The sequence below is a fragment of the Carassius auratus genome, chromosome 14 (assembly GCF_003368295.1).
Source record: "Carassius auratus strain Wakin chromosome 14, ASM336829v1, whole genome shotgun sequence".
Taxonomy (NCBI): domain Eukaryota; kingdom Metazoa; phylum Chordata; class Actinopteri; order Cypriniformes; family Cyprinidae; genus Carassius; species Carassius auratus.
The window spans coordinates 18,154,148-18,174,103 of NC_039256.1; the positions used below are offsets into that span (position 1 = coordinate 18,154,148).

Below are 19,956 nucleotides of genomic sequence, written 5' to 3' on the forward strand. Positions count from 1 at the left end.
TCGAGATGATGATGGCCACATGATTACATCAGTACTTTCACAGCCAATGTGCAAAACCGCAAACCGCATCACAACCGTATGGAGAAAGAGAAGCGCTGGAGTGAAACCACCTCAGTTTTGAATGCACCGGGTGAACGCAGAAAGCTGCTAGCATGCTAGCTAACATATGTAAACATAAATATCAGTGATGATCTGCTGCGTGAGATCAAGTGAGGCATTCCCTCTGGCATGATAATCTGAATGATCTTGTAGTGTGTGATGCTCCACAATGTTTAAATCTTGTAATGTGTGCATGTTTAAGATTTGAGGGAAGATAAGCTGCAAAGATTCTCCTTATGTGTGTGCTGCAACCAGATTTCAAAATTGGTTATGATTTTAAAACTCCTGTAGTGTGAGCCCGGCTTTACTGGAAATAACCTCACATTTCTGAAGCAGGAAATATAAACAACTTGAGCCAACTTGATAAATATCATAACACACTATAGAAGATTTGAAAAGACACAATTTTTAAAATATATTTCAACATAAACACACATCGAATTGAACACATCTAATTAAAATGTATAATTAATATTCGGCTGAAATGTTGTAAGAACACAACAGAACAATGTGTTTAAAGAGAATAAAAAATAATATAAAAATAAGATGGTCATTGGTCATGCCTGTTGTTTATTAATTCCAGTTATGCCATTTTACTATGTTGTCTGTTAACGTAGTACGTAATTGTGTCACTAGATGTAGAGTGATCACTGTCCCATCCTGCCCCAAATTACTGTACACGATTTACAGATTCATGAGCCAGGGAGCTGTTTCAGACGCAAACAATGTCTGCAGGCTTATAAAATGACATCATCTAACAGTAAATGGTCATTCGTTATGTGCTGAAATTTCCCTGCCAGAAATTTTTCTTATTATTAGACTAAAGTGATTAGTCTGGGATAAAATCAACAACTACATTTTTATACAAAACATATAAAATATGCAGATTAATCAACTGTCTCCTCAAATGAATGGCGTCTCCTGCAGTGTGGAACTGCTGGACGCCTCTTCCAATCACATATTAGGGATTAATCACTTCATTGGTATTCATAAACATGTCTCCGTGTAACTCCGGCAGGCTACTTCTAAAGAGTTTTCCACCATTTTTCAGCTCGGAACATTAGCAAACAAAATGAGTTCAAGACAAAGGTCAGTCAAACAAGGTAAGGTCTCAAGGGAAGAACTTCAATGCAATGGATGCTTCTAACTGCATTGAGAAGGTTTACCACAGTGACATCTTGGATTGGGAATGAAGAACTTCCATTTTTACAGAAATTACTGATTTGCCATCAGTTAATGGTTCCAGCGCATGCTTTTTTCTGCCAATGCTGACAGAATGCTGAAATAACATTCTACGGTGTCTCCTGTACTATGATTTATTGGCACAGAAACACAGCTATTCAATCAACTGAGCGAATCAATTCCAGTCAGACACTTAGGAGCCAGATCTTTTTAATGTATCAATGCAGTTACAGTCAATACAGCTTAACCTGTGTAGTCCGAATCCGAAACAAATTACTTACGCAAGCCAGTTCATTTTAGTGAATGAAAACAACACAGCATGAACAGTGCAGTCCGATTTCCTTAAAGAATGACATTGATGAGACTTTTTGTAAATCAAAACATTACAGCGCAATCAGTTTAAAGCTGCAGTAGGGAACTTTTGACACTCTAGCGGTTAATAAACAGAACTGCTTGCGTCTTGCAGAAGAACATTGTAGCCGGAGCTATTTCTCTCTGTTTATGTCTATGAAGTATCACAAAGGTACTGGGTTACTCCACCGCGGTACCCCCGAAGCAATCTAAAATAGTCCGAATATAAACACTTATTATAGGTGCACCCTAGTGATTCAGGACAAGCTAAAAACACGGTTTGGAAAATGGATTCATGGTGTACTCACTTATTATGTTAATTTTTCTACATTTTGAACACAAACAAAGTTACGGACCGCAGCTCTGATTGGTTGTTTTTTACCGGGAGCGCATGACTTTCTGCAAATGGCAATAGGACCACTGGGATGAGCCAGATTTTTTTCACAGATTATCTGTCTCATATTATACTGTCAGGACATAATGACAGGTTTAATAAATATTACACCTATGTAGGTTCCCTACAGCACCTTTAAGTCAGATAAAATGGTAGATCATAAAACAGAATCTCAGAAAAAAATGTTTTTATACACATAGAATTTATGAATGAAACAAGTTATCACATTTTTGCATTTATGTCATCTTTTAATAGATAGTGAAAGTCATTAAAAAGTCTATGTAGATCAGTGGCATAGCCACAGGTGTGACAGGATGTGCCTGTGCCACCCACAGTGGCAGCTGGCACACCTAAAAATAGATGCAGAATTATTTTTATAGTCTCAATAAATTTTTTTTACTAAACTTGGGCTATTGTTGTTTACTTAGAATATATATATATATTTATTTGTTCGCGACTTGGTTGATTCAGATCGGCACTTCGGAGCCTGTTCGCGACTCGGTTGATTCAGATCGGGACTTCGGAGCCTGTTCGCGACTCGGTTGATTCAGATCGGCACTTCGGAGCCTGTTCGCGACTCGGTTGATTCAGATCGGGACTTCGGAGCATGTTCGCGACTCGGTTGATTCAGATCGGCACTTCGGAGCATGTTGGCGACTCGGTTGATTCAGATCGGCACTTCGGAGCCTGTTCGCGACTCGGTTGATTCAGATCGGCACTTCGGAGCATGTTCGCGACCCGGTTGATTCAGATCGGCACTTCGGAGCATGTTCGCGACTCGGTTGATTCAGATCGGGACTTCGGAGCATGTTCGCGACTCGGTTGATTCAGATCGGCACTTCGGAGCCTGTTCGCGACTCGGTTGATTCAGATCGGCACTTCGGAGCCTGTTCGCGACTCGGTTGGTTCAGATCGGCACTTCGGAGCATGTTCGCGACTCGGTTGATTCAGATCGGGACTTCGTAGCATGTTTGAGATTTTTTTAAATTCAGATCTGGACATCGAAGTAGTGAGTGTTTGTCAAACAGTTAATTGGTGATAAAATGAATATTACTTGAGGCTTTTTTTTTACCTGTGGATTCAGCATGTACATGGACCCTCACACAAAGGTGGACACACTCTAGACGGGTGTGCCAGGTAGGGTGACCACCCGTCCCTGTAGCGCGTGGGCGCACAGCGTTTGAAGCCCAATACATGCGTCCCACAAATTGAGACCGTCACGCATAATCAATGCTTGCTCAAAAAAGGTTGGTCGCTATATCTGGAGTCACCAACCCGTCGATCGTGGTCGACAAGTCTATCTTGGAAGCATTTTAAGTCGATCGCGAAGATTTTTCAAAATCTGAGAAAAAAAGGCGCGAGGCGAGCCTCCGGTGCGAGTTGGGAGGTGCGAGCCTCCGCTGACTGCGCGCGCACCTCCCGAAACAGACGAGACATTTATACTTGACACAACTGTTTTAGACTGAAAACCAGACAATACAACTGATTTAGACGCGGGTGCCGGTGTGAGATGTACTAATATCCGTCTGCTAGGGCATGATTGTTTTAGGCCTGTAATTGATTGATTATTGAGGTAATAGGGATGGCACGGTTTGCTGAAATAAAAAAAACCAAACCGTTCGGTTCACCACACCCCGGTTCGGCACGCGCTTCAACTTAAATCTGACAAAGCATCTGTAATATCATCTGTAATTTGGCTTGCTATAAATGGCACGTAAAAAAAAAACAGGTAATAAAGGTTTCTGTTGATGCATGCGCATTCTGGCTTCCCAGACATTACAAAAACATGAAAAAAAGATCTATATTGAGCAACTACAATTCATTTTAATCCTATAATTATATATTATAATTTATTTAAAGTGAATAAATTGTAATGAAAAATAAACAAAATGAAATAGCTAAAGTTCAAAATTATCGTATTTAGAAGAAAATTATTACATTTAACAATTAACTACATTTTGACACGACCTGCAAATTAACACTAGGAGTATGGTTGGACAGAAGCAGTGTGACAAAAATACTATCCCATAATTTTGCACAGTAATCTGACAATAAATGTGGCACACCCAGATTTTCATATGCACACCCAGAGTCTCTTTTCTGGCTACACTACTGGTGTATGAAAAGCACTTTTCAACTATGCGTTTATTATCTGAATCAATCTCATCATCTGATACTGTAACTGTATTTCTTTCTTCCAAATATTTCTTCCTCAAAAGTGAAAGAATCAGCAGTGGAACCATTAAGGAAACAGAGACTGCAAAGGGGAACGGAACTGAAATAGGAGAATTCCCAAACCATTGACAAAACAATGCGATTTAAAAGACCTCAACTTGACGTCAGGCTGAAAATAGCTCTTATTCTAGCCTCAATTCATCAGCGCTCAGAGCCTATCAGTTAAAAATGTGTGAGGGGCTTCACTGGAGAAAGCTGAATGAGCTTCTTATCATTGATTGTGTGTTTACGTTGAAGGCTTAGCCGATTCAGAAACACAATAGCACTGGAATGCTGATTGCCTGCTAGAAGCTGATTGAAGTGAATGGGAAGAAGTCATCTCGGAGGCCAAATCAAATAATAGCAAGTGGGAGAGCATTATGTACACAAAGCAGAGCCAGAGTTTGCCAAGATTCTTTGCTTCTATTCACACAGGTGTGACCTTTGCATGGCTGGCAGTGAAAGCAGTCAAGGTCTAGGTCAAACATGCACTCGGCTGACCCACAGTACATATGAAGCATGTGACTGTGTGTCTGCTACAGTAACAGTGCAGAGGTAGACTTGAAAACCTGCCCTAGGCCAGAACGACAGAAACTCACATTCAATAATGAGTTCAGGATATGAACTCTGCAGGAAACCGTGGGCTGAATTCCAATTTGCATACTTCTACTACTGTATGCACTAAAAAGATGTACTGTATCAAAACAGCACTGAAAAATTATTTCAGGTCAAAGAATTAAGAATTCAAAGAATAAGTTTGCTTCTGCACAGAATAAAGCAAATTTATCTCAAAAATCCCTTTTTTTCAATTCTGAGTTTTTATCTCACAATTCATACTATTTGTCTTGTAATTCTGAGAAAAATAAGTATTTAGAGATCTAAATTCAAATACCTTAAAGAAGTCACATTGTCTGTCACATTTGTAATCATGATATTTGAAGGAAAAAAAACTGTGCTCTTCAAGTAATATTGATTAGCTATATGAAATGACATAAACATATACATTTTCTGCCACCATATCTTGAATCTTGGGAGCATTCTAAAATGCTGCATTCTAGCATTTAATAGACAATCACGCAGTGAAAGAACGCACTGTAACCTACCAGACTACACGTACTGTATACAGTGCCCTCCATAAATGTTGGAACAGTAGAGACAAAATTGTTTTGTTTGCTGTTGAGTCAAGACGCCTGCAAATATGATTGAAAGACGAATGCAAGACAAAACTACAGAATGCCACTTTTTTTTTATTTTTGGGTGATTCAACACTCAAGAACCAAGATCAGCACATTTAGAGGTTCAGCCCATATTTGATGTGAGCAGAAATATTAAGACAGTTGACTCACAGGTCTTTCTAAGTGATCAGCTTTGTCCTGTTGCATTAATTGTTCAGATATTAAATGCAGGGAATGTGCTGTATCAGTAAACAGCCATTGCTTCTGCATTCTGAGTATTGCATTAACTGATGACACACAAACCAGGATGAAGATGAGGGAGCTGACTTTGAGAGAAAAGCAAGCAATTTGGATGCTAAAAGACAATATGAACTCAATTAGAGCCATCTCAAAAACAATGGGCATGGAGAAACCACCGGGGACTAGAGCCACCAGCAAAGACCTGGTGAGCTTAGAAATACAACAGCCATTGATGACAGACCAACCATAAAAGCTGTGAAAAGGAACCCTAAAATAAGTGCCTGTAAAATCACCAACAACTCCAGAAAGCTGGAGTGATGGTCTGACAATCTACTGTCCGCAGAAGGCTTTGACATAGAACATACAGAGGCTACACAGCAAGATGCAAACCTCTGACTAACACCAAAAATAGAAAGGGAAAATTAAAGTTTGCAAAAAAACACAGAGGTGAGCGAGTAGAGTCTTGGCACAGTTTTATGGACACTGTTAAGTGATGGGAAATTAAAAGTGTGACTCCACAGCAAACAAAGCAATTTTGTCATTACTGTTCCATTACTTATTGAGGTCACAGTAGTTTATGCATGCACTCTGTAAGAGTGTTTTTTTTTTGTTGGTTTTTGACACAATGTCTTGATGTCAAATCGCACTTCAAAACAACTAAATCAATATTATCGTAGACAACATAGATCACACACCCGTACATATAAAAAGAAAGAGAGGAAATCTGACAGACGGCTCAGATGAATAAAGTGTGAAGTCTGCGGTCCACTTGGCCTTGCCAGTCAGTCGGGGGTCTGACTGAGGGCAGAGAACCCCTAACAAAGCTCTGCACAATACCACACGATTTCTTTCTTTCTACTGTATAAAGAACTCCAAACATTTTTGTGCTGCCAGGAGTGGAAAAAAAGATGAAAGCACTTTTATCTTCAGTTTTCCCCTGCCCTCTATGGCTGTTTATCCCGATGAGAGTGATGACAGAAGGGGCTGGGCAGGGAAGACAGCAGGGCCCCAGCAGTGCAGGCCTTTAGGGAGCATAGCCTCCTTCTCCTGTCAGCACTGGCCTGCTACAATAATGCATACACAGCGTCTTTATCCCCCAGGCCTTTTCCAGCACAGAAATAAAACGTGTTTTATATAGATTTTTTAATATCATTTGCTTCCCACACTAATGCATTTTTTCTATGTGCTGTACAAGTGAGACAATGTTGTTGGTGTGGTACACATATTTTAATAAAAAGTGACCAATGTATCTGTGTGTATGTGCATGCACTGTGAGCACACATTTGACAAACAAAGAATTAAACAAGCGACCATGGAGAATGCAAATTATTTTATCTGCATGCGGCAGAAAAAAAGTCAAATGACTGAAAAACAAAAAACACAGAGTTCTGCAGAGTTTGGGTTTACTGTTATGTTATGACTCCAAAAGTATAAAAGTAATCTAAAAATAATCACTTTTATTGTCACTTCATCTTCTTTTTCTTTTCATACATTTCTTACATAGGAAATAGGCAGACAGTATTAAAACCTGCTGCAGATTGGTCAAGCAATTTTCAGAAATGTAATTTGAATCCATTTTAATAATGTTACTGTTTCCGGGGTATATTTATCTATCTGTTTTTTAGTTGTTGTTGTTGATTTTATTTATTTTAATTTATTTTGCAACCACTTTGGAGAAATTTAACTTTACATAACTTGCACACCAATGGAGTGAATGGGTGCCATCAGAATGAGAGCCCAAACAGCTAATAAAGACATAAAAAAAAATCCACAAGTAAACCACATGACTTCAGTCCATCAATTAACATCCTGTGAAGTAAAAAGCTGTCTGTACAAAATTCCATAACCCATAATAACTCTACCGCCAGGGAAAAAAATCTATTTGTCCTTTTACATTAAAATCCACCGAAATATTTGTTAAGAACAGTTTTGGCTTGTGACTTGACTGTGCTTGATCTGTGCATATTTCTCTCATGATTCAGATGAGACCACTTTTTCAGCATTTGATTTAATTATTTCTTTAAATGTTAAGCTAATATAACAGCAGATCACTAGATGCTCAGAAGGGTATTAACTACAATGAGACTCAAATAGACCCTTCAGAATCAGACTGTGCAAAAAGAAAAAAAAAAAAAAAACTTTCCTGACTTTTGAAGTGGATCACAGCTCCCATTTATATGATCACAAGAAACAATCATATACTGGCATGAAAACACAAGCATTTTAATATTGAAATGAAGCTGTTAAATGATATAGATGCAGGTTAAAGGATCCATGCTTTTAGTGGGTTATCTCCAGTGATTAGGCTACTGTATATCGCCCGGTGTGAATGGAAGTGTGTCTGATCACACACACGAGTGAACATGACTTTAATGTTCTCTGTGTTTTCTGACCTGTGCTGTGACCCCATGGTGAATCAGAGTTTTCAACAAAAGAGTATGAAACCCATTTTTTTTAACTCTACCTTCATATTTAACTGTGTCTAATAGTCACAAATCATCTGGTTATTCTAACAGCACTACAGATGCTTTGTTATAAACAGTAAACATATCAAACTAATGCAACAGTCCTTTTGTTAGAATAATGAGAAATTATCTGTATCAATTAAAAAAAAAAACATGTTAAAAAACATAATTGAGTCATAATTGATCAGTCAAGATATTCTACAGTCAAATATTTACAATGGCAGCAAATGGAATATAACTACAACCGAAAAACAGGAATAATGTAATATAAATATAATTAAATATATTTTAATGCATAACTTAACGAGGTCAGACCAGCAAATCCAAAAAACATTTTGTGAAGGTTAAACTGACTGGTTACATTTCTGAATTATGGTTTGGTCTTGACAGCTTGCTCTTTTTTACTCCACTTCCTCCTCAAATTGGATATAACACGCTACTAGAAGAATGAGATTCTACATCCAAAAGGTGAAAAATGTAGCAAATGGGATTCTGAGCAAGAAACTGGATTTCTTTGCAGTCAGAATAAGCCGATTGGTGTGTTGACTGGTCATCCCATGAACACATTTCCTCCACACACACAATACACAGACTTAATTAGATGCGAATGTGTAAGCTTTGCAGTTTAGGTAGTAATTATGAATGCTGCTGATTAAATAAGGAAAATATACATTCAAAAAAGACTCCAGTCTTGATTTTCTTTCTTGGTGGCATAAGGAATTAAAACAGTAATAAACTTACATTATTTCCCAACAAGGCTGCTTAGTGTTTTATAAGCTACTGTAAGCTTGCAGTGCCATTTCTCTGTTATCAGAGTAAGCAAGCTGTTTTCAAAAGGAAATATTGTCATAGTCGTCACATTCACTATTGCACCTAAGCCCCGTGCCCTGGGCTTCCACCATCTGTCGTGCGGTAGGCGGCCTGCGCCTCTCTAGAAAACGCAAGAATCATATAAACCCCCGGATTATGACACACGTACATCCTCCTCTCATGCCTTGATTCAAACACAGAGGTTTCAAGAGACTTCACATGCCCGGCCACATGAAACAGAAGCACCTGCTGCTACGACCCACACTAATCATTTGAAAGAACTGACGTTTACGAGGAACATTATCTCTTAAGACAAGGTGAAATGCAACATTACAGGTAAGAAAACGTGATTAAAATATGGTGACTTAAAAGAGAATGACTCATTTATGCACCCCTATGGCAACTCAGTCATACTTTAGACTTTATAACGTGGCCTTCAATCTTGCGTAAGCTTTAGTGTGAATATAATGTAATTATGTTACATAACAAACAAGAATATTTCTCAGTAATGATTTTGACGCAATATATGTCCAAGGGATAAAGCCAAGCTTGAACTACTTTTGTCTCAACTGGCATATCATAGCTGTATTATGTATTTCTTATTAGATTTATTGATTTTCAACGGCTGCATTATTCTCTAATAACAGAATATTCTCTAACAGTCTGCTTATAGCAGCTTGATTAAAGATCCTCACTTTTTTTAAAGAAAATGATACTGGTTTGACAATTGTACAGTTGTCGTGGAACAATAACAGAAGCCTGGGGAATATTTCTTTATTACAGCCACATTAAATAGTAGTGTATCCTTATATTTTTTTACGTATGGCCAATACTCAATGTGTAGGCCATTAAAACATAGTATTTGTACAGTTAAGTGAATTTGTAAACCTCTTTTGTTCTCAAAATTATAAACCCCTAGCAGAATTTATAATATGAATAATAAACAATGCAAGTGATTTTGTTTTGAGCAATAGCTTAAATCAGGGCAGTGCAAAAATGAAAATGAAAATGTGATTTTACATCTTATCTTGCAGATTCGCTCAACTGCATGGGCCATTAAATTCTAATTTAAAGAATGACAAAACATATGCAAACCATTTTGGGTAATATAATAAAAAGACTAATGGGTAAGGCATACGAATATAAAACAACTAAACAACCAGTAAGAAAGACAGTAAAGACTGAATGAGACTGCTCCAATGGCTCAATAAAGATGATAATTAGATATAAAAAGCTCAGAAGGCCAGCTTCTTTAAGAGCATTTGTGTGTTTGAGAAGCATCAAATGTTTTCACACAAACGGCTTGTGTGTGTGTGTGTGTGAGATCCAGACTGGGTCCATCTGGAGACTGGGAAGTGTGGATTCCAAGGTACAGACTCAGGTACAGACAAGGTAAACCATAAACAGAGAGAAAACGGCCAGACAGGGAGACTGGTTTCAGCTTTATGAGTCTATAGAATTATGTTGAGCATCACATGAGGAAGCGGCTGACAAGGTCCTAATGCACTAACAATGCACTTACTGTGAAAGATATAAAATGTTGAAAACATAAAAATGATAAATGTTCCATTACACTTCTCATTACAGCTTTACTCAAACCAGCATAAAACTTCAGCAAGTCACTTATGCCTGCTGCATATCACACAAAGATGCAAAAATGCTTATATATCCAGTGGCATAAGAGAGCAAACTATGTAAAGTTTTGTCCCACGCTTTGGGTATGTGAATAAGATAGTATATTTCATTTTCTCTATAATACTAACCTTCAAAGCAGGCACTCATACAGATCCAGCAATTATTTCAACAAAAAAATTAAGACAGATTCATTACTGAATCATTCCGACCATTCCGTGAACTATTTATTACAAAAGAACCAACTCAAAAAGGCAGTTACCTCAAAATAAAAACTGATAAACTTCCATGAAATAGAGGCTTTGTGTATGTCAAGATATTATATCTTTTATTTCTCTATAATATTAATCTTCAAACCAGACACTATAGAGATCCAGTCATTATATCAAATGATTCAAGATCACACAATTCTGTGAACCGGTTTCACCAATTCATTACAAAAGAACATCACTATGGCTCATAAGCAAGTTTATCTGGATACACCATCAATATCTAGCTGATTAAATATTGTAATACATAATGTATATTGACTATAATCATTATAAACAAGGTATATTCCATGCCTTTTCCAGGGCTGCAAGACTGATATTTCCAGGTTGTCCATGACTGTGGAAACCCTGGCTCTAACCTGAAAATTAATAGCTGCAGCAGGCTTTGGAAACATGCCATTTCTATATCTCCATCAGGCTAAGAGGATCACACTAAACAGCAGGTGTTGATAATATTCACAGATTAAACCACAGATATAACACACACAATTTGAATGTGAGCGAATGTATCAGGATGTCACCAACCCTACAAAAAAAAAAAGCCAAAAACTAATATAAAATGCAGGATTATATAGGTCGACCAGATTCAGACTGATGATTGAGGATCATCAATGTTGTAAATTATTTCAGACAACCAATCAAAAGCACTAAATTAAAATTAGTATGGTATGATGGCATTAAGCCTACACAAACTGAATTTAAGCAAGCTTTAACCAAAAAACACGTCATAGAAGCCACAGGAATGCATGAATGGGTTCAAAATAAAACCGTACTGGGTTCAGCATAATAAATCATTTAAGAATTCATATGCACAAATATTTCAATGAAGCTAATTTGTTCCCGTCCATGTAGACATTCAGTAAAAAAAAAATAGAATAATAATAATAAAATTAAATATAATAATAAAATTCGGTTAACTAATGTGTTTATGTGACACAAAACACAAATTTGCCTAGCAGGCGTTTGCAGATTATTTAGCTATGATTCTTGCAGGCAGGACCAGCATATTTTACACAAGATGGATTTGGGGCAGATTTTGCACTGCTTCCTTTTGAGGGAACTAGAACAGCACCAAATTTGAATTTTGGACACACCCACTCATTCATTATTACTACTTTCAGTTTCCAATCCACAAAGTCATCAACCTATGACTTTACACTAAAGACATTGTGGGAATTACATATTGTCCAAAAAATTTGAATAAATCAAAATATCTTTTCAACTCACTCTGCACATCCAGGGCTTCCCTCAACCAACCTCGTGAGATGCACAGAGGAATGCTTTTTAAACCGTATTTAAAGAGATCACACGCTTGCCACATAGTTGTTGGATGCTTTTTTTGAACAGTCCGGCCCATAGGAACAATATATTTTCCAGTAAAATGGTTTTGTACTGTATTAAGGAGGTCTATCAAGTAATTATTATTATTATTGATTTTAACAAATCAAGCCAGTATAAACAATAAATAAATAAATACATTTTCTAAACCCTAGCAGTCACATACATTTATAACGATAACAAAATATTAATTTGACAGTTGCAAACAACATTTTTGAATTAACAATGCTTTTAAAGGAATTTACAGTAATATGACAGTATATACATATGAAACATTAATTAAAAAATGTTTTACTATACCTTAAGTGTTATTTTAACATTGTTGAAAAACTATTTCAGTTTTATTATTATTTGGAATTCTTATGTTTACATTTTCAGTTTTCATTTTATTTTAGGTTAAATTTTGGGTAAATACATTTTTTTATTTAAGGCTGTATAGTTTCTTGTTCATTTTGACAACCGATTTTGGTGAGACTTCCATACAACAGTTTTGTAAAATACATATGACATATCAAGAAATGTAATGCATTTATGAATAAAATAATACACCAGATCAGGTCATTTTTACTCCATTATGCATTCTAAGGCCAGCCTGTTGTCATTTGGATGGGGGTCTCCGGCACCTCCAATGCGCATCGCTTTAGAACAACACACATGGCATTACGCATCCCCAAAACGCGCGCACAATTACCTTGGTCAGCTGTGCTATCTTCTTGCTCATCTTCAGATGGAGGTCCTGCGTGTATTCGAGGGATAAACCGGATGGGAAGGACGTGCTGGTGGATGTAGAAGTGGAGGAGCTGTTATATTTCCCCGTCGAAGCGCTGCTAGCGGGGTTGTAGTAATGCTGCCAGCCCGCTCCAGTCGCCATCTTCACGATATTATATTAATATGGCTGTAATATACAGACTGTAATGGCAAATGGTAAAGGCAGATGATCCTTCAAACACGACAAAGCAAAAACTGGAGTGACAAAGAAGGCGTTAATCCACAAGAGTCATTATTTCATCCGGGTTAAAATCATCTGCTCGTATTGGAGTCTGTAAGAAATAAGCGAAGGCGCTGCGATGAGAAGCAGTTCAACCACACATGTCGCTGGTTTCCTTGCTTCTTGTGAACGTACAGTAGATTTATAGAAGCAATACATCAAATGTTTTGGATTCCTGGCAGGTACGTCGCGTTTAAAAGGCCGACGTCGCGTCTAACGCGCGTCCGAGCGCCGCTCGTCTGTAGGAAGCAAGAACCGCTGCAGGTGCGATCCAGGTTCGAGGCATTTCTGTCGGTCCCCGTGCGTGTGTCTGTGCGAGCGGTGTTGCTGCACTGACTCTGTTACCATGGATCATCTCAACAGTTTACACTGTGCCCGTGACGTCAGTTCCGAGCGGGGTCAAGTTGGTTTTGTTTTCGATATTCGTGACACATTCAGCGGTAAACGCCAATAAATCCAAAACGAATTGCCCTAAAAAAATCTAAGCAGTGTGACCGCCAAAAGGGCAAAGCTGATCATGTTTCACATCCTTCTTTTTCTATATTTTCCCTCGATATAATAAGCACGGCCCCGTGCAAGCCGTGGCAATGTGCAAAAAGCCGGGAGAGAACGCTCTCAGCAGAGCCTTCAGTTAGGGACCGTGGGGAAAGTGCAAACTTTCTTCGTTTTTTGTTATAGCTCAGTAGGTGTTTTTGTAATAGCTTTTTAGATAAAGGGCATATAGACATGAAACCAGTGTCAATCAATAGTGGGGGACAGTGGACATTTTTAACAACCTTTCTTTTTAACACTACTGGTAGAAAAAGGAATTGCATGTCCAAAATTAACCTTCTTTTTGTAATAACTTTCTACAGAAGGAAGATAGAGAGATGAAACCAGTGTCAATCAATAGAGGGAGAGAGTGGACATTTTTCACATCCTTTCATTTTACCCCAAGTGGCTGATAAGGGAATTGCATGTCCAAATTTAACCACCTTTTTGTAATAACTTTCTACAGCAGGGACACAGAGACATGAAACCAGTGTCAATGAATAGAGGGCGACAGTTGTCATTTTTCACAACCTTTCATTTTACCCCTACTGGTAAAAAAGGTAATTGCATGTCCAAAATTAACCTTCGTTTTGTAATAACTTTCTACAGCAAAGAGACAGATACATGAAACCAGTGTCAATCAATAGTGGGAGACAGTGGACATTTTTCACAACCTTTCTTTTTACCTCTACTGGTAAAAAAAAGGGAATTGCATGTCCAAAACGAACCTTCTTTTTGTAATAACTTTCTACAGCAGGGAGACAGAGACATGAAACCACTGTCTATCCATAGAGGGGGACAGTGGACATTTTTCACATCCTTTTCTTTTACCCCCTACTGGTAAAAAAGGGAATTGCATGTCCAAAATTAACCTCCTTTTTGTAATAACTTTCTACAGCAGGGAGACAGAGACATGAAACCAGTGTCAATCAATAGAGGGAGAGAGTGGACATTTTTCACAACCTTTCATTTTACCCCAAGTGGCTGATTAGGGAACTGCATGTCCAAAATTATCATTCTTTTTGTAATAACTTTCTACAGCTGGGAGACAGAGACATAAAACCACTGTCAATCAATAGAGGGGGAGAGTTGACATTTTTCACAACCTTTCTTTTTACCCCTACTGGTAAAAAAGGGAATTGCATGTCCAAAATAAACCTTCTTTTTGTAATAACTTTCTACAGCAGTGAGACAGACACATGAAACCAGAGTCAATCAGTAGAGGGAGAGAGTGGACATTTTTCACAACCTTTCGTTTTACCCCAAGTGGCTTATTAGGGAATTGCATGTTCAAAATTAACCTTCTTTTTGTAATAACTTTCTACAGCAGGGAGACAGAGACATGAAACCACTGTCAATCAATAGAAGGGGACAGTGGACATTTTTCACAACCTTTCTTTTTACCCCTACTGGTAGAAAAGGGAATTGCATGTCCAAAATTGACATTTATTTGTAATAACTTTCTACAGCAGGGAGACATAGACATGAAACCAGTGTCAATCAATAGAGGGAGAGAGTGGACATTTTTCACAACCTTAAATTTTACCCCAAGTGGCTGATTAGGGAACTGCATGTCCAAAATTATCATTCTTTTTGTAATAACTTTCTACAGCAGTGAGACAGAGACATGAAACCAGTGTCAATCAATAGAGGGGGACAGTGGACATTTTTCACAACCTTTCTTTTTACCCCTACTGGTAGAAAAGGGAATTGCATGTCCAAAATTGACATTCTTTTTGTAATAACTTTCTACAGCAGGGAGACATAGACACGAAACCAGTGTCAATCAATAGAGGGGGAGAGTGGACATTTTTCACAACCTTTCGTTTTACCCCAAGTGGCTTATTAGGGTATTGCATGTCCAAAATTATCCTTATTTTTGTAATAACTTTCTACAGCAGGGAGACAGAGACATGAAACCAGTGTCAATCAATAGCGGGAGAGAGTGGACATTTTTCACAACCTTTCTTTTTACCCCTACTGGTAGAAAAGGGAATTGCATGTCCAAAATTGACATTCTTTTTGTAATAACTTTCTACAGCAGGGAGACATAGACATGAAACCAGTGTCAATCAATAGAGGGAGAGAGTGGACATTTTTCACAACCTTTAATTTTACCCCAAGTGGCTGATTAGGGAACTGCATGTCCAAAATTATCATTCTTTTTGTAATAACTTTCTACAGCAGTGAGACAGAGACATGAAACCAGTGTCAATCAATAGAAGGGGACAGTGGACATTTTTCACAACCTTTCTTTTTACCCCTACTGGTAGAAAAGGGAATTGCATGTCCAAAATTGACATGCTTTTTGTAATAACTTTCTACAGCAGGGAGACATAGACACGAAACCAGTGTCAATCAATAGAGGGGGAGAGTGGACATTTTTCACAACCTTTCGTTTTACCCCAAGTGACTTATTAGGGTATTGCATGTCCAAAATTATCCTTATTTTTGTAATAACTTTCTACAGCAGGGAGACAGAGACATGAAACCAGTGTCAATCAATAGCGGGAGAGAGTGGACATTTTTCACAACCTTTCTTTTTACCCCTACTGGTAGAAAAGGGAATTGCATGTCCAAAATTGACATTCTTTTTGTAATAACTTTCTACAGCAGGGAGACATAGACATGAAACCAGTGTCAATCAATAGAGGGAGAGAGTGGACATTTTTCACAACCTTTAATTTTACCCCAAGTGGCTGATTAGGGAACTGCATGTCCAAAATTATCATTCTTTTTGTAATAACTTTCTACAGCAGTGAGACAGAGACATGAAACCAGTGTCAATCAATAGAAGGGGACAGTGGACATTTTTCACAACCTTTCTTTTTACCCCTACTGGTAGAAAAGGGAATTGCATGTCCAAAATTGACATGCTTTTTGTAATAACTTTCTACAGCAGGGAGACATAGACACGAAACCAGTGTCAATCAATAGAGGGGGAGAGTGGACATTTTTCACAACCTTTCGTTTTACCCCAAGTGACTTATTAGGGTATTGCATGTCCAAAATTATCCTTATTTTTGTAATAACTTTCTACAGCAGGGAGACAGAGACATGAAACCAGTGTCAATCAATAGCGGGAGAGAGTGGACATTTTTCACAACCTTTCTTTTTACCCCTACTGGTAGAAAAGGGAATTGCATGTCCAAAATTGACATTCTTTTTGTAATAACTTTCTACAGCAGGGAGACATAGACATGAAACCAGTGTCAATCAATAGAGGGAGAGAGTGGACATTTTTCACAACCTTTAATTTTACCCCAAGTGGCTGATTAGGGAACTGCATGTCCAAAATTATCATTCTTTTTGTAATAACTTTCTACAGCAGTAAGACAGAGACATGAAACCAGTGTCAATCAATAGAAGGGGACAGTGGACATTTTTCACAACCTTTCTTTTTACCCCTACTGGTAGAAAAGGGAATTGCATGTCCAAAATTGACATTCTTTTTGTAATAACTTTCTACAGCAGGGAGACATAGACATGAAACCAGTGTCAATCAATATAGGGAGAGAGTGGACATTTTTCACAACCTTTAATTTTACCCCAAGTGGCTGATTAGGGAACTGCATGTCCAAAATTATCATTCTTTTTGTAATAACTTTCTACAGCAGTGAGACAGAGACATGAAACCAGTGTCAATCAATAGAAGGGGACAGTGGACATTTTTCACAACCTTTCTTTTTACCCCTACTGGTAGAAAATGGAATTGCATGTCCAAAATTGACATTCTTTTTGTAATAACTTTCTACAGCAGGGAGACATAGACACGAAACCAATGTCAATCAATAGAGGGGGAGAGTGGACATTATTCACAACCTTTCGTTATACCCCAAGTGGCTTATTAGGGAATTGCATGTCCAAAATTATCCTTATTTTTGTAATAACTTTCTACAGCAGGGAGACAGAGACATGAAACCAGTGTCAATCAATAGCGGGAGAGAGTGGACATTTTTCACAACCTTTCTTTTTACCCCTACTGGTAGAAAAGGGAATTGCATGTCCAAAATTGACATTCTTTTTGTAATAACTTTCTACAGCAGGGAGACATAGACATGAAACCAGTGTCAATCAATAGAGGGAGAGAGTGGACATTTTTCACAACCTTTAATTTTACCCCAAGTGGCTGATTAGGGAACTGCATGTCCAAAATTATCATTCTTTTTGTAATAACTTTCTACAGCAGTGAGACAGAGACATGAAACCAGTGTCAATCAATAGAGGGGGAGAGTGGACATTTTTCACAACCTTTCTTTTTACCCCTACTGGTAAAAAAGGGAATTGCATGTCCAAAATAAACCTTCTTTTTGTAATAACTTTCTACAGCAGTGAGACAGGTACATGAAACCAGTGTCAATCAATAGAAGGGGACAGTGGACATTTTTCACAACCTTTCTTCTTACCCCTACTGGTAGAAAAGGGAATTGTATGTCCAAAATTGACATTCTTTTTGTAATAACTTTCTACAGCAGGGAGACAGAGACATGAAACCACTGTCAATCAATAGAGGGGGACAGTGGACATTTTTCACAACCTTTTTTTTTACCCCCTACTGGTAAAAAAGGGAATTGCATGTTCCAAAATTAACCTTCTTTTTGTAATAACTTTCTACAGCAGTGAGACAGAGACATAAAACCACTGTCAATCAATAGAGGGGGAGAGTTGACATTTTTCACAACCTTTCTTTTTACCCCTACTGGTAAAAAAGGGAATTGCATGTCCAAAATAATCCTTCTTTTTGTAATAACTTTCTACAGCAGTGAGACAGACACATGAAACCAGTGTCAATCAGTAGAGGGAGAGAGTGGACATTTTTCACAACCCTGAATTTTACCCCTACTGGTAGAAAAGGGAATTCCATGTCCAAAATTAACCTTCTATTTGTAATAACTTTCTACAGCAGGGAGACAGAGACATGAAACCAGTGTCAATCAGTAGAGAGAGAGAGTGGACATTTTTCACAACCTTTCTTTTTACCCCTACTGGTAAAAAAGGGAATTGCATGTCCAAAATTAGCCTCCTTTTTGTAATAACTTTCTACAGCAGGGAGACATAGACATGAAACCAGTGTCAATCAATAGAGGGAGAGAGTGGACATTTTTCACAACCTTTAATTTTACCCCTAGTGGCTGATTAGGGAATTGTATGTCCAAACTTTACCTTGTTTTTGTAATAACTTTCTACAGCAGTGAGACAGATACACGAAACCAGTGTCAATCAGTAGAGAGAGAGAGTGGACATTTTTCACAACCTTTAATTTTACCCCTAGTGGCTGATTAGGGAATTGTATGTCCAAAATTTACCTTCTTTTTGTAATAACTTTCTACAGCAGTGAGACAGATACACGAAACCAGTGTCAATCAGTAGAGAGAGAGAGTGGACATTTTTCACAACCTTTAATTTTACCCCTACTGGTAGAAAAAGGAATTGCATGTCCAAAATTAACCTTCTATTTGTAATAACTTTCTACAGCAGGGAGACAGAGACATGAAACCAGTGTCAATCAGTAGAGAGAGAGAGTGGACATTTTTCACAACCTTTCTTTTTACCCCTACTGGTAAAAAAGGGAATTGCATGTCCAAAATTAGCCTCCTTTTTGTAATAACTTTCTACAGCAGTGAGACAGAGACATGAAACCAGTGTCAATCAATAGAGGGGGACAGTGGACATTTTTCACAACCTTTCTTTTTACCCCTACTGGTAGAAAAGGGAATTGCATGTCCAAAATTGACATTCTTTTTGTAATAACTTTCTACAGCAGGGAGACATAGACATGAAACCAGTGTCAATCAATAGAGGGGGAGAGTGGACATTTTTCACAACCTTTCGTTTTACCCCAAGTGGCTTATTAGGGAATTGCATGTCCAAAATTAAACTTCTTTTTGTAATAACTTTCTACAGCACTGAGACAGATACATGAAACCAGTGTCAATTAGTAGAGAGAGAGAGTGGACATTTTTCACAAGCTTTAATTTTACCCCAAGTGGCTGATTAGGGAACTGCATGTCCAAAATGAACCTTCTTTTTGTGATAACTTTATACAGCAGTGAGACAGAGACATGAAACCAGTATCAAGCAATAGAGGGGGACAGTGGACATTTTTCACATCCTTTCTTTTTACCCCTACTGGTAAAAAAGGGAATTGCATGTCCAAAATTAACCTTCTTTTTGTAATAACTTTCTACAGCAGGGAGACAGAGACATGAAACCACTGTCAATCAGTAGAGGGAGAGAGTGGACATTTTTCACAACCCTGAATTTTACC

The 19,956-nt window shown here is 37.9% G+C and overlaps 2 protein-coding genes across 3 annotated transcripts in view; both read right to left on the reverse strand.

Annotated features, from left to right (window-relative positions):
• Positions 1-13,750, reverse strand: part of LOC113113841 (protein FAM184A) — a 98,619-nt gene extending 84,869 nt beyond the window's left edge. For both annotated transcript variants that reach the window (XM_026280343.1, XM_026280342.1), the window contains exon 1: positions 12,861-13,750. In XM_026280343.1, coding sequence (XP_026136128.1) covers positions 12,861-13,040 — 180 coding nt within the window. In that variant the 5' untranslated portion in view covers positions 13,041-13,750. The remainder of the gene's footprint in view (positions 1-12,860) is intronic.
• Positions 1-19,956, reverse strand: part of LOC113113858 (RING finger protein 44) — a 1,123,463-nt gene that overhangs the window by 1,083,576 nt on the left and 19,931 nt on the right. The gene's annotated exons all lie outside the window — the stretch shown is intronic.